Source organism: Myxocyprinus asiaticus, chromosome 20 (genome assembly GCF_019703515.2).
Source record: "Myxocyprinus asiaticus isolate MX2 ecotype Aquarium Trade chromosome 20, UBuf_Myxa_2, whole genome shotgun sequence".
Classification (NCBI taxonomy): domain Eukaryota; kingdom Metazoa; phylum Chordata; class Actinopteri; order Cypriniformes; family Catostomidae; genus Myxocyprinus; species Myxocyprinus asiaticus.
The window spans coordinates 15,841,338-15,856,821 of NC_059363.1; the positions used below are offsets into that span (position 1 = coordinate 15,841,338).

Consider the following 15,484-nt stretch of genomic DNA (forward strand, 5'->3'; position numbering starts at 1 on the left):
AGTGCTGGTCTGAAACTGGTGTTTGTTAGTTGTTAGTGGGTTTGTGAGTTTCAGAGCCAGCTGACAAAGGGGACTGGTTTTAGGCTTCAACTCTTGGGTTTTAAGGGCTTCATGTTGCAGTGTGTTAGGGGAAATTGAATTTAGGTGTGTTCAGAATTTGAGGGATCGTTTTTCAATATGTATAATTAGGGGGTATCTGCCTAGTTCGGCCTGGAATGCAGTAGTAGGTGTTCTACTATGAACTCTTAGAATGTGTCTACAGAATTCTGCATGCAGGGATTCTATGGGGTGCTTGTCCCATCTAGAGTAATCTGCCAGACAGAGTGGACCCCAAACCTCACATCCATACAGAGCAATAGGCATAATAATACTATCAAATATTTAACTCCAAATTGTTACAGGAATCTCTATTTGGGTAAATTTGCCCTTAATAGCATAGAATGCTCTTCTAGCTTTCTCTTTTAGTGCATTCACTGCTAGACCAAACCCCCCTGAAGCACTGATTTTAAGACTGAGGTAGTCGTAGTGTAGGATGTGTTCTATTGTGGTGTTTCCCAGAGTGAATCTGTATCTGGTTTCCTGTAATCTGGCTTTTTTCTGGAAGATCATAATTTTAGTATTTTTTTTTTTTTTTTTCTCAAATTGACTGTCAGGGCCCAGCTCTGACAGTAGTTCTCTAGCAGGTCCTGGTGCTGCTGTAGCCCTTGTGCAGTAGCTGAAAGCAGCATCAGGTCATCTGCATAGAGAAGAAATTTAACTTCAGAATTATTTAGAGTAAGACCGGGTGTTGCAGATTGTTCCAGTAGCACTGCTAACTCAATGTAAAAGTTGAACAGAGTTGGACTCAAACTACATTTACATTTATGCATTTGGCAGACGCTTTTATCCAAAGCGACTTACAGTGCCGTTATTACAGGGACAATCCCCCTGGAGCAACCTGGAGTTAAGTGCCTTGCTCAAGGACACAAAGGTGGTAGTTGTGGGGATTGAACCAACAACCTTTTGCTTACCAGTTCAGTGCTTTAGTCCACTACACCACCACCACTCCCAAACTGCAGCCCTGTCTCACTCCACACTCTTTAGCTAAATCTATACATTCAACCTTCCCTTCTCTCCTGCTTTCTCCTCTCTTCTCCATTTCTCTCATGCTTTCTCTGCTCCTCTCATTTCTTCTCCAGCTTTCTCCTCGCCTCTCCAGCTTTCTCCTCTCAACTCTCCTTTTTTACTTTCTCCTATCATTTTTCCTCTCCTACCCTCTCTTTCTGTTTGGTCTCCTTTCTTCACCTCCTTTATCATCTCATCTCCCCTCCTCTCCTCCTTTCTTGTGTCATCTCTTTTTCCTTTCCTTTTCTCTTCTCCTCTCCTCACCATTCTTTCCACCTTTATGGCCTTTTCTTCTCCTTCCTTTCTGTGCCTTTCCTCTCCTTTATTTTCTTCACTCCACTCCTCTGCTTCTGTCTTGTCTCCTCTCTTCCTTCCTCCTCTCCTAACCTCATGTCCTCCTTCCTCTCCTCCTTTCTGTGTATGGCGATGGAGGGCAGGGGGCTGACGTATGTGTCCTCTCTACTCTCTCTAACATTGTTTATCATCCACCCAATCCAGCATGGAGCTGAATATCTGATGAGGGAGAGAGAGGGGCAGAGATGAGAACTGGTGTGCAGTAAATCACTTAGTCTGTAAATGAGATGAGATTGAAGGAGAAACAGTCTGAACTGAAGAGTGACATTGAGAAGAAACATTTCCTCGCAGTAGCTGCACACTTAATTGAAACCCTTTGACAGTGCTCCTTCAGTCTTTTAAAATTCCTCTTTCTTCATAGAAACACACACACTTTGAAACTTCACACACCAGTTACACAAGCACACTCAACCACCAAACAGCCTGGCAAGCAAACACAGTGTGCTTTTATGCAAGAAAACACACAACAGAAACCAAACACGTTACTCTCACACACAGGATCCCTGCTCTTTACAGTCATTGCACACTGATAATAAGAACCTGATTATACCGTGCTGCTTGAAGACCCTCAGTAATCTCTCTCTCTCTCTCTCTCTCTCTCACATCCTTTATTCTCTCACTGTCCTCGTTCTGGCTTTAGAACTCTAGGGTGCCTCAAAAGGATTATTGCGTCTTTTCCTTCTCTTCCACACAGGAAATACACACACAAAGATCCCTCATACTTAAGATCGCTGGTCTTCACAGCAGCTTGAAACATTCAGAAAGGGAGTGATGGGGTTTTGGCCAAACCTGAATATTGTCTTGGTTACTGCTTTGTTATTGGTAATTGTTTTTTCCTAACTTTAGAAGAAAAGTACCTTTCTCTGTGCTATTTCACTATTCTAACACAAGTTTCATTGTCTGTCCACCCTGAAATTGCTGACGTTCAAGGCTGTGCGACGCTACTAGTAATGGGTCACAATGGTCGGCTTATTGACTAGTTGTCCAACAGCCAGTTAGATGACTAGTGAGATCGACTAGTTTGTCTGGGTTTTTTCTTACAGTTTGCATGGTAAAACCCTTTTGGAAAACTTAGTTTTAAATTATTTCCCTGTAAAGCACCGCTGCTACAATCATACATTCAAATGGACGTTTTTCAGACTGTATGTCAAGTATAAAATAGACCTGGTTTTTAAAATGTCTCAAATGTAGGGGTCTCAAATCAGGTGAACCTGAAGCAATCCTAATTATGCAGGGTTTCCTTAAGTCCGATTAGTCCGCTAGTGTTTCAGGCAACTCACCGATTAATCAGTTTTATAAATATGTAGTTTTGCACATCTGTAGTCACGCTATCAGCTTGTTTGATATCTCCTTTTACTCTGCAAGGACTCAAACTGTTGTATACTGTAAATCAATGGATGCCCCTAAAAACATCTGTTAAATATGTCATTAACCTTGCAGGTTGGAATTTGTGGGTGAATGTGTGTGCGTGTGCGTGCGCGCGTGTGTGCGCGTGTGTGTGTGGATTTGTCCTTTTGTCCTTCCGTCATTTAAGAGATGGAATCGACTTTGTCTTTTATAAGCATCCTGTCTTGGTGCCTAATGTCTCTCTCTCTCTGTCTCCTGCAGTTTTGGACATGGCGCGTCACGTCCCCTTGTATCGTGCTCTGTTGGAGCTGCTGCGGGCCATCTCCACCTGTACCAGCCTGGTCCCTCTACTGCTGCCGCTCTCAGGAGATGCTGCTGAGGAAGAGGAGGATGAAGAACGCACAGAGTGTCAGACCTCTGTTGGCATGCTGCTGGCCAAGATGAAGACCTGCGTAGACACCTACACTAACCGCCTCAGGTGAGCTCTTTGTGATACACACACACAGGGTCAAAAATGAACACTTGTCTAGCATCAGTACAAAGTAAAAATTGGCGAACAAAGAGGTACAAAATACATAGTTTCAATCATGAAAGCTTGACCTTTGCTGATGTAAGTGTCAAAAGCGATTCAAATCAAAGATAAAATACAAACCGTCTACTAAATGCGACTTGCGCATCTTCTAAAAAACATTTTCCTCGGTGGAAAGTTTACTTGTGTGTATGTGTGTGTGTGTGTGTGTGTGTGTGTGTGTGTGTGTTATATATATATATATATATATATATATATATATATATATATATATATACATATATATATATATACATATATATATATATATATATATATATATATATATATATATATATTAGGGATGTGCGAGACTAGTCGACTAAACGGTTCTGATGCTGCTAGTCGACACTGGAATTACTAGTCGGTTAATATTTCCCCCCATTAAACTGATCATCATTTTTACACATTTACATTTGGCTTTATATTTTTACAGAGGCTGTGCTTAAATTACTATCATATTAATGTTACATATTTTAAATAGAATTAATAATACAAATATTATTTGCCCTACAGATAAAGATACAGAGTTTAATTTCACCTCAGGCTGCGCGTGCTTCTTCCCTCTCTCACTTGTGGCGCGCGCAGGAAAATGTCCTCTCGCTAGACAAGCAAACTCTGCAAAGTAGTTATGAAATCACTTCGGTGGTGCGGGAATCGGCTTTCCAAATGTTTGAAAGTCCCTAAGGATGTTTTCACATTTGTGTCATCTGTGCATGCTTGTACGTTATTTTTCCGCTGAGCAGTCTTTTTCAAGCGCAAGATTGCCACCTCAGGTGAGTCGAGTCCCATCTTTCACCGGACCATGTTGACGTGTTAATTTTGCTCATCCAAAAATGTATGCTTTTGAGTAAGTAGCCTAGAAAATAACTGTTTTAGGATAGGTATGCCATTTTTTATAATCTGCTGATTAAGAAGGCTATTTTCAACAAGGTGCCGACTGCTTAACGTGTTAAACTATCTTTTATTCTGTGTGCACGTCATGTTTAGAATACATTAGGTTTATTGCAGGCTACATCACAGGCCTGTTTTTTCTATCCTATAGCTTTTTTTATATTTATTTATTTTTACATCGTAACTGTTATTTGTTAACGTTCTTTACCGAACAGCTGTCATATTAGATCAATGGTTAATGCACGACTGCACGTCGTGAAATACGCGCAACTTTTCAGCGCATTTTTTTCTCTCTCATAGATTTGGCTTAGTCTACCTGTTAATTATTTTCAACAATGTCCTGACTGTTTTAATATGTTAAGTAAATTTTACTTGGTGATTTCAGTTTAGAACAGGCTGTTAGGGTTGTTCCATTGATCCTGCACTATTCATTCAATTGTTTTCAATAAATATGTCTGTTAAATATTTGCTAACATTGATTCAGTGAATGTGTGTCATGTTCTATATTTAAAGTACAATGATCATAATTCAAGGCGAGCACGTCGCAGATAAATGCCCCTTTTCAGTGGAATTTAGCATTGGTTTTGGAATAGATGAAGTATTTTAAATGGATCGCATAAACACTTTTTTTTTTTGTTTTGTTTTTTTTTTCTGAAGGGTGGTTTCTGTTTAGACTAGTCGGTTACAAAACTCCCGTTTAAATGACAGTCAAATTAGTCGCAGTGCACATCACTTTATATATATATATATATATATATATATATATATATATATATATATATATATATATATATATATATAGGAACAGCTGTACACCTACTTATTCATGCAATTATCTAATCAGCCAGTTGTGTGGCAGCAGTGCAATTCATAAAATCATGCAGATATGGGTCAGGAGCTTCAGTTAATGTTCACATCAACCATCAAAATGGGGAAAAAATGTGATCTCAGTGATTTTGACCGTGGCATGATTGTTGGTGCCAGATGGGCTGGTTTGAGTATTTCTGTAACTGCTGATCTCCTGGGATTTTCATGCACAACAGTCCCTAGAGATTACTCAGAATGGTGCCAAAAACAAAAAACATTAAGTGAGCGGCAGTTCTGTGGACAAAAATGCCTTGTTGATGAGAGAGATCAACGGAAAATGGCCAGACTGGTTCGAGTTAACAGAAAGGCTACAGTAACTCCGATAACCCTTCTGTACAATTGTATTGAGCAGAATTGCATCTCAGAATGCACAACATGTCGAACCTTGAGGCGGATGGGCTACAACAGCAGAAGACCACATTGGGTACTTTATTAGGATCATAGTGTTCCTACTAAAGTGCTCGGTGAGTGTATAAACATTACTTCATATTTAATACAAAAAAATAGAAAAAAATGTCACATTTTTCATGGTCGAAATATTCATGGCTGGTAAATTTTCTCAGTTCACTCGCCATTGACAGATGTGGTGAAAGTTAAAGCTGAATGGTGTAACTTTTTCTGTTAAAATATTTTAATTTCTTAATTTGCAGAGACATATGTAGGGAAGCCATTTGTTGGTTAAGTTTTTCTAAAACTGTAAACACTTTGTCTTTGTGGCACTATAAATTCCTCTGTTTGTTTTGAGTGACAACATCCATACCGAAACAATAACATTGGCATGAGTTGGGGTCAGGAAGGGAAAGTGGACAGACAGAGTGACTGCAAATGGATGAATGTCCACCATGGACACTCACTCTATCTCTGATCTGCCTGGGAAAACAGTGGCTTTACCTGACCTCTCTCACCTCTTTACCTGGTGCTGTATCCATAAGTCAAACCCAGAGTTTCACTAGAGGAGGAACCCACCATTACAAATGGCTGCTAGATCAGTCGGTGCTCTTCACCTGCCCTCTCAAAGCTTCAAATTCCCAGTGGCCTTCACACTGCCCTGATCTTCTGGCTTTCTGTCCATAATTCAGCACTGCACTGTCCATGCAGTGTATCTGAGCTGAAATCAGACCTAAAATTCACCACTCTCGAGACACTATTGTGGATGTAGTTATCAACTTTCGGGTGCAAACAAAAAACTGTCTTTAAAATATTGATTGGCCCAAGTCAAAAGAGGCAACTTCCAAGTCTCTGAAATTCTGGTCCCTAAATATGGCTCCAGTTCCACTTTCAATGTACTGGTAAATTTATTGGATTTTTTTCACCTTCTTTATCATCCGCCAGCTGAAAAGCATAAAACTGATCATTTAGGTGTCACTCATGTCTGTTGCTCAAACAGCGGGGCATATTAAACAGCAAAGTTTAAAAGGGTTTATATTCCTGGGGGGTTTGGTCATTGCAGACAATCAGATCTAAGGTTTTATATATCAGGTTTTAGTGATTTGGTCTAGATCAGTATTTAGAGAATAGTGATATTGTGATTTGTTATCAGGATGTTTTTAGCGGTCTCTGCATAATAATGGCTCGGCCTTTATCAGTAGCGGAAGGTTTATAGCGAACGGCTGTGGGAAACGGACAAGCTCGGCCTAGTTAAAGTGTAGCCTTGAACGTCATGACTGTCTTAATTACTTGCCTCTACTACACCTACAGGTAAAGGACGTTTGTGACATTCATGTCGCCTTCTTTCCTTCATCTCTCTCTATTTCATTTTCTTCCCTCCTGCTTAATGAAATATGTATGATGTGAGGGCGCGTGCTTAGCCATAAGACAGCTGGATGTTGTTTTTAATGGTTAACTCCAGGACAAGCCACTATCCACTGCTCATTTGATGTATTCAATGTGGACTAGCACCCCTCAGGACAAGCTGTGTGCGCGTCTGTTTCAGAGTTGGGGAGATAAAAGGTAGAGAGCCCTTGAGGGCATGCTGTTTTTCAGCACTTGTTGTGGTCAGTTCAATCCAACACTGATTGTGTGTAATTCACATTTTAAAGAGACAATGAAACCATTTCAGCTTTTTAGATACATTCAAACATGAACATCGGCCCTTGATTTAGCTTTAAGAATTCATGGCGTGAGTTTGTGTACAGATACGTGACTGCTGTCCTTTCTTTGTCCATTTCAGGTCAAAGAAAGACAAAAGTAAAGGAGTGATGAAGACAGAGACATCTGACCCTGAGCCAGAGGGCCTGACCTTGTTAGTGCCTGACATCCAAAAGACTGCAGAGATTGTTTATGCAGCCACCACCAACCTACGGCAGGCCAACCATGGTGAGAACATCCACATCACATTAAATGATAGGGTCTTTTTAGGGATTTTTTAAAACATTTTTATGTCTAATTATTATTTCAGAATAAGTTTGGAAGAGTTTATTGAAGAATCATGGAGTAGTAACATTTATAATAATTTCATTAAGTCGTGGAACAGTATACAGTGCCAGAGTAGGAGTTAATGTGCATAAAAAAATGTATGTATATGAAAATATAAAGTGGCCCCAAAAAGTATTTGAACATTTAGGCCACACTTAAGTGTTTTTTTTTAAAGAAAGATGCACAAGCACACAATATAAACTGAAGATATACTGTTAAAAAAAATAATAATAATAATTTACTTTCTAGTTGTCAAACTTAAAGGGATAGTTCACCCAGAAATGAAAATGCTCTCACTATTTACTCACCCTCATGAAATCCCAGGTGTGTGACTTACTTTCTTCACTAGAAAATATTTGAAGAAAATTAGAAAAATATCTCAGATCAGTAGTTCCTTAAAATGCAAGTGAATGGTGATCCAATTTTTGAAGCTCCAAAAATCACAGACAGTCAGCATAAATGGCATCCATACGCCTCCAGCTGTCTTCTAAAGCAACAAGATCATTTTTGGGAAAAAATGATAAATATATATTTATAATATAGCGCATTATAAATATACACTAAAGTCAGCCGCACAAACACGACTGGTTGCAGACTAGGTCTATCAAACACATGACCATTTGTGCCCGAATGAAACTACGATCCCGAAATTATTTCACAAACCCACACACATAGCAACAGGAGAGTTTATTCGTGACAACATGCCAACAACACAAAAGACGAGCATGCACCCGTTATTGCACTGATTTGCACAGAACGGGGGAAAACACAGCAGATTCGAGAGATGTGGGTGATGTTTTCATTTAATAATTTTTTTTTTTTTTATGCCTTTCTCTGCGCTTGCGCGCTCTCCATTTCATTGGCTTTTGCTTATTGTCGATCACTCGCTTGTTAGGACAGTGCACACACTTGCTGATAAGTGTTTGAAATCCATCGTAGCGTTTGCGACAGGGTCGTGCGATATTCTGCTCACAGAGAAAACAGATGGAACAGTGCATATGAGATGCTTGATAAATTTCTGAAGCAACAACCGCACTATTTAAACCGCTACCATTACCTGTGCAGGTGAGGAGAGGAGAAGCAGACATCTGCACTCTCATAGAGATATATCTTTCATCCTGGACCAAATAAATAATAAATTTAAATTTAAATAAATGTAAGTAATAATTAAATACTATTAAATGATTAACAATGCTTTAAACAAAAAAATATATATTGTTGAAGTTGACATATTAATTAGTAGCCTATTCAGTGTGTTTTGACAGAGAACCAATATTTTTTTTTTTTTGTGCTTTTAAGAGATTTTTTTCTAAAGTAAGGTTCTAAAGTAAGAAACTGAAAAATTGTGATACTCTTCTAAACTATAGAACTGTTTATTAAATCTTGTGGATATTCCATGTTTTGTTCACAGCTCATATTGAATGGAAAAAGCCAGTTTATGTTATGTGACTCGTTCAGATTTAACAGCTGTTAAATAAAAAGTTGAAGGGGGAAAAATAGAGTAAAAAATAAATTTTGAAGGAACTGAAATGAAAATATTGGAGGACATGATGCATCGAGAATCGTTTTATAATCAAATTGTTACCCTTTCAATCTTAATCGAATTGTGAGGCCAGTGAAGATTCACACCTCTACTCTAAATCATGCTTCCGTTCTGCAGATTTAGAGTTCAAATTACTTAAATATTGATTGCAGCAAAAGTGATCGTGTCGCCTTAGAAGACATTCATTTCACCGCTGGAGTCATATCGATGACGTTTATGCTGACTATCTGTGATTTTTAGGAGCTTCAAATATCGGATCACCGGACAATGTTCTGGTGCAGAAAGAAAGTTATAGACACCGGGGATATCAAGAGGGTTAGTAAATAATGAGAGAATTTCCATTTTTGGGTTAACCATCCCTTTAAGTAGAGCTTGTTGTCCATCGTTAATGTGATGAGCAACACCTACGGTTACTCTGATTGGATACTTGTGTGAACTTGAAAGGAACTGATTTCCTACATCCACTAAAAAAACTTCATGGATCATTTTGTTAAAAGTAATTGCAAATATGACTCAGAAAAGTGAAGTTAGTTCTGAGAAAAGGTCTGGCATAATTTGTTTGTAGATGCCAATTGCCTCGATATTTTGTTCAGCGTAATTTAAGTGTCTAAATACTTTTGAGGCCACTGTTGAATGTGCATTAATTAATGGTCTGTTTGCGTTATATATTGTAATAATGTTTAATGTTAATAGTCTTATCCATTAAGTTTATTTCTCACTAAAAACCTTTGTTTTAAAAAAAATAAATAAAAAAAAAATGTAATTTTCTGTGTCTCTGTAGGAGATGATTTCTTATGTGCTTTGAGATTTTGAACAAATAGATTTGAAAGCCGGACAGTGCTGGATAGTGGTCAGTCAGGAGAGGGATGGTATGTATCTGAAGACAGATTTTGTCCTTGTTTGAGGGCCCCAGGGGACACACAATGACTGTTTCCCTGACAAAATAAGCCAAAGAAATACGGCTCTTCAAAAAAAGACCCCAACCAGAGAAGCCCTGCTCTTAGACACTGATAAAGCCTGATCATTTTCTCCATGGAATTGTAAATGGCGAGTTTGCTTAACCGAGCAGTTTCATTTGTCAAAGACTGAACATAATCTGTTTTGCTAATGGTTTAAGATGTAACTCCATTCCACCAAGAATCGAAATCTGCTGCCGTTATCATGCCAGCTAAATGCTGCAGCCTGTCTCATTCAGAGTGTATTCTCAGAGAGAGAGATTGCCCTATGAACGCTAGTTACGTAGGTAACTGTGGTTCTGTGAATTCCGGATGACCACCAGAGGTGGTGCTTAAGCACTAGTTGACGCTTTGCTGGAGATTTTAGTCAGAGTCGCAGCTGTGCTGTTCAAGAGATGCAGGTGAGGGAGATGTGCCGGTGCACTGGTCAAGCTCCATTGGCGCGGCTTTTGAACAGCCCTGCCAAGTATTCATCTAGTGAATCTCCGCTCTCTTCCTAACAAAACGGACGAACTACATCTCACCCGTACAAACAAGGTCTTTTCAATCTCTGCTGCCTTGTGCTTCACAGAAACCTGGCTGAGAGAAGCCATTCTGGACAGTGCGTTACATCTGCCGGGCTTTTAGCTGTTCCGAGCGGATCGAATCGTGGGCTTAATGGGAAAAACGAGAGGCGGTGGAACATGCTTTTACATCAATGAAAGTTGGTGTACAGATGTAACAATGTTAAAGAAGATGTGCTGTCCTAATTTGGAAGCGCTCTTTATTAACTGTAAGCCTTTCTACTTGCCGCAGGAGTTTTCTTTGTTTATTCTGGTGTGTTTATATCCCGCCACGTGTGCGTGAGTGCTGCAGAAGCTGACTGATCAAATCACAGACACGGAACAATAATACCCGGACTCAGTTATTATTATTCTTGGGGATTTTAACAAGCAATCCTCACACGTGAACTTCCCAAATACAAACAGCACATTACGTGCCCAACCAGAGACATAAATATACTGGATCATTGCTACACAACAATAAAGGATGCATATCGCTCTGTCCCTAGAGCAGATTTCGGACTCTCTGATCATTGTCTGGTTCATCTTCCAACCTACAGGCAGAATCTAAAATCTGCTAAACCTGTAATAAGGACTGTAAATAGATGGACCAATGAAGCAGAGCTGAAATTACAAGCATGCTGTGACTGCACTGACTGGAGTGTTTTTGAAGCTGCAGACACCAATCTGGATGAGCTCACAGATACTATTACATCATATGTCAGTTTCTGTGAGGATATGTGCATTCCTACTAGGACTTATTTAACATACAACAATGACAAACCATGGTTTACAGCAGAACTTCATCAGGCCAAAGAGGATGCTTGCAGAGGTGGGGATAAGGTCTTAAATAATCAGCCCAGGAACACACTGAATAAGGAAATCAGAGTGGCTAAAAGAAACTATTCTGAAAAACAAGTTTTCAGCTAATGACCCTGCACCAGTGTGGATTGGCCTGAAACAACTTATGAACTACAGGACTCCTGCCCCCAACACTGTAGGGAACAAACAACTGGCTGACGACTTAAATGTGTTTTACTGTAGATTTGAAAGTCCCAGTCTCACACCCCACACCCGCTCTGACCTTCACTTCACACAAACACCAACACCTCCTGCAACCCCCCCCGCTACTCAGCCTGCACTTAAGATCTGTGAAGAGGTGTGTCATCACTTCTGAAAACAAAAGACAAGGAAAGCACAGGGCCCAGATGGCATTTCACCCCTTGTCTTAAATCCTGTGCTAACCAACAGGCCCCCATCTTCACACTGATCTTCAATAGATCACTGGAGCAGTGTGAAGTCCCATTCTGCTTCAAATGCTCAATCATCATTCCTGTCCCAAAGAAACCCAAAATCACAGGATTAATGACTACAGACACGTCGCCTTGATGTCTGTGGTCATGAAATAATTTGAGAGACTGGTGTTGGCCCACCTGAAGGACATCACTGGACCCTTTCTAGATCCCCTTCAATTTGCTTATCGAGCAAACCGGTCTGTGGAGGATGTGTCAACATGATTGCATCATATCCTGCAACATCTGGACAGACCAGGGACATATGCAAGGATCCTTTTTGTGGACTTCAGTTCGGCTTTCTACAGCATCATCCCAGCTATTCTCCAGACTAATTTACACCAACTCTCTGTTCCCACGTCTGTCTGTCAGTGGATCACCAGCTTTCTGACGGACAGGCAGCAGCTAGTGAGACTGGGAAAATTCACTTCCAGCACCTGTACAGTCAGCACCAGCCAAAGGGATGTGTGCTTTCCCCACTACTCTTCTCCCTGTATACAAAAGACTGCACCGCCAAGGACCCCTCTGTCAAGCTTCTGAAGTTTGCAGATGACACTATTATCATCGGCCTCATCCAAGATGACGATGAATTTCTATACAGAAGGGAGTTTGAACGGCTGTCTCACTGGTGCAGTCAAAACAACACTGAACACGCTCAAAACGGTGGAGATGATTGCAGCTACTTTAGGAGGAACACCCCAACATTGCCCCCCCCACCATCCTAAATGTCACTGTGGCAGCAGTGGAGTCATTCAGGTTCCTGGGCACTACCATGTCACAGGACCTGAAGTGGGAGACCCACATTGACTCCATTATGAAAAAGGCCCAGCAGAGGTTGTTCTACTTTTGCCAGCTGAGGAAGTTCAACCTGCCACATGCGCTGCTGATACAGTTCTACTCAGCAGTCATTGAGTCTGTCCTCTGCACTTCAGTAACTGTCTGGTTTGGTGTGGCTACGAAATTGGATATCAGAAGACTACAAAGGACAGTTCGGAATGCTGAGAGGATTATTGGTTGCCCCCTGCCCTCCCTTCAAGAACTGTACACTTCCAGAGTGAGGAAAAGGGCTGGAAAAATCACTCTGGACCCCACTCACCCAGCCCACTACCTTTTTGAACTGTTGCCTTCTGGCAGGCGCTACAGAGCTCTGAGAACCTGAACCGTCAGGCACAAGAACAGTTTTTTCCCTCAGGCTATCTATCTCATGAACAATTAAATCTGCCCCATTGAGCAATAATTAATGTGCAGTACACAGCTTAGTCTGTTTATGGTTATCCAACATACCTACCTCTTCTTCCATTACATTTCCTTGCTTCTGTATATAACAGATTTGTATTTGCATATTGTACATATATATATATATATATATATATATATATATATATATATATATATATATATATATATATATATAGTCCTATTGTGTAATTCTATATATACTTTATTTTCTATTCACTAATATTTTTTTTTTATTATTATCTCTGTCTTGTTGCTGTATTGTTTGTGCACTGGAAGGTTCTGCACCAAGGCAAATTCCTTGTATGTGTAAGCATACTTTGCAATAAAGCTCATTCTGATTCTGACCATGAAGAGAAAAAATTCCAATGTGCAGCATAGAGCTGACATGTGGGTGCAGCCCTTGCACTAGCAATAGTATGAACAACAGCAGGTTCACAATCAGTTAGAAGAGGATTGGACCCAGAGGCCAAACCCAAAGCTGCCATCCATCTGCAATAGTTGATCCTTCTGTAGTGGAAGGTGCCACGGTCTGCGCACCAATAGTCTCAGAAGTATGAGAAACCAATAGAAAAAGAAGTGGTGGCAGTCAGCATCCCCATAAGCTGTGGTAACACTCTGTATAGCAACAACGTTCCCATCCGGAAACAAGCAAGGAGCTGGAGAATATTGTCTGCCCGAGCATGTGACAGAGTGGCAGACACGAGAGTCCAGAGTCATCCCAATGAAAGTAACCGATTGCATCGGAATCAGGCAACTTTTTGTCTCGTTTGCAGCGAGACCCAGTTTCTGCACATGCTCTAAAAGCAGTCTGGTGTCACGAACAGCTTGATGTCTTGTGGGGGCACAAAGCAGCCAGTCGTCCTAATAAGGAAGGATCCACATTCCTCTGGACCATAGAGGATATGGAGCTGCACTCATGCACCTGATGAAAACATGAGGGGCCAGAGACAGACCGAATGGTAGGACCTTGAATTGGTAAGCTTGGTTTTCGAAACTGAACTGAAGAAACTTCCTGTGCTAAGGTGCAATCGGAACATGAAAGTATGCATCCTTCAAGTCGATGCTCATAAACCAATCCTCCTTCATAACAGGCCAAAGAACATCGGCTGCATGTAACATTCAAAAAGGCAGAGTTTTCAGGAACAAGTTTAGATGTCTTAAATTGAGAATTGGACCAAAACCACCATCCTTTTTTGAAACTAGAAAATAAGTTCAATAAAAACCCTCCCTTTGAAAGAGGGGATGAACCTTTTCTATGGCTCCCTTCTCCAACAGAAAACGAATTTCCTGAGAGAGAGCCACTGAACGAACTGCATCCATGACCACTGTAGGGACAGTCCTCGAGAACTTGGGGGGTCGGCATCGAAACAGTAAAGCTTACCCCCTGCTCAGGGTAGTCAACCCAGGGATCTACTGTTGTGCTCCTCCAGTATTGTAGGTGTTGCATTGAAAAATGATCGACCGCCGGCCCAAGCACCTCAGGCTTTATGGGTGTGACTTTTAGTGGCGGGGGGGTGGTCACCCTGGCAACTGCCGATGATGAGGTTGAAAACCTCTAGCATCGTCAGCAGCACGGGACTTCTGAGGGCTCAGAGGCTGTGAAGTAGGATGCTGGCGGAAGTGTTGTTCTGGCGTTGTATAGCAATGGCGAGCTTGAGCTGTCGGCACCTTAAAGGCAGTGTTGAACCAATTAAATAATAATTAAAGCAAAATCTCACATCTGTGATGTTCTGTTGTGCAGCACTTTTCGGATTGTGCTGTGAGGATTTTGTAGAAAAGCACTTAATTTGAATGCAATGTTATGTTGAAAAGTTTTATTAATTAAAAAATTCTATTTTCATTTGATTAAAGTTTTAACAGATTAATTTGATTAGACACTATTTTGATGTTGAAATTTAATTAAACTGTTTAATATTGAATTTGGAAAAAAATAACCCTCCAATAACCACAATTTTAATATCCTCTTGTGTGTGTGTGTGTGTGTATGTATGTATGTGTGTGTATATATATATATATATATATCTCAAGGCCTTTTTTTTTTTTTTTTTTTTACCCTATTTGTGGAAAGTGACAAAAATCTTTTTGGAAATCTCCTGCATTATGAATGCAACCACATCAATACATCAGTTCTGCATATAATAACTCTGTCACCCTCCCTTTGGTATCTCACCCTCTCACTCTCGGATATGAGTGAATGAAGAGGGCGTTAAACGTGGTGAGGTGTATCGATGCTGCTGTCACTATCCATAAGGAAAATCCATATGTTAGGAGCAGTGAGACATTAAACCTACCACCCTGTTTAACTACTTAATTAATACTCCGTCTTTTTTTTTTTTTTTTTTTTTTTTTTTTTTTGTGCAAGA

The 15,484-nt window shown here is 40.3% G+C and overlaps 1 protein-coding gene across 8 annotated transcripts in view; it reads left to right on the forward strand.

Moving 5' to 3' along the window:
- Nucleotides 1-15,484, forward strand: part of birc6 (baculoviral IAP repeat containing 6) — a 149,578-nt gene that overhangs the window by 120,506 nt on the left and 13,588 nt on the right. For all 8 annotated transcript variants that reach the window (XM_051646496.1, XM_051646497.1, XM_051646502.1 and 5 more), the window contains exons 66-67: nt 3,067-3,283; nt 7,305-7,450. In XM_051646496.1, coding sequence (XP_051502456.1) covers nt 3,067-3,283; nt 7,305-7,450 — 363 coding nt within the window. The remainder of the gene's footprint in view (nt 1-3,066; nt 3,284-7,304; nt 7,451-15,484) is intronic.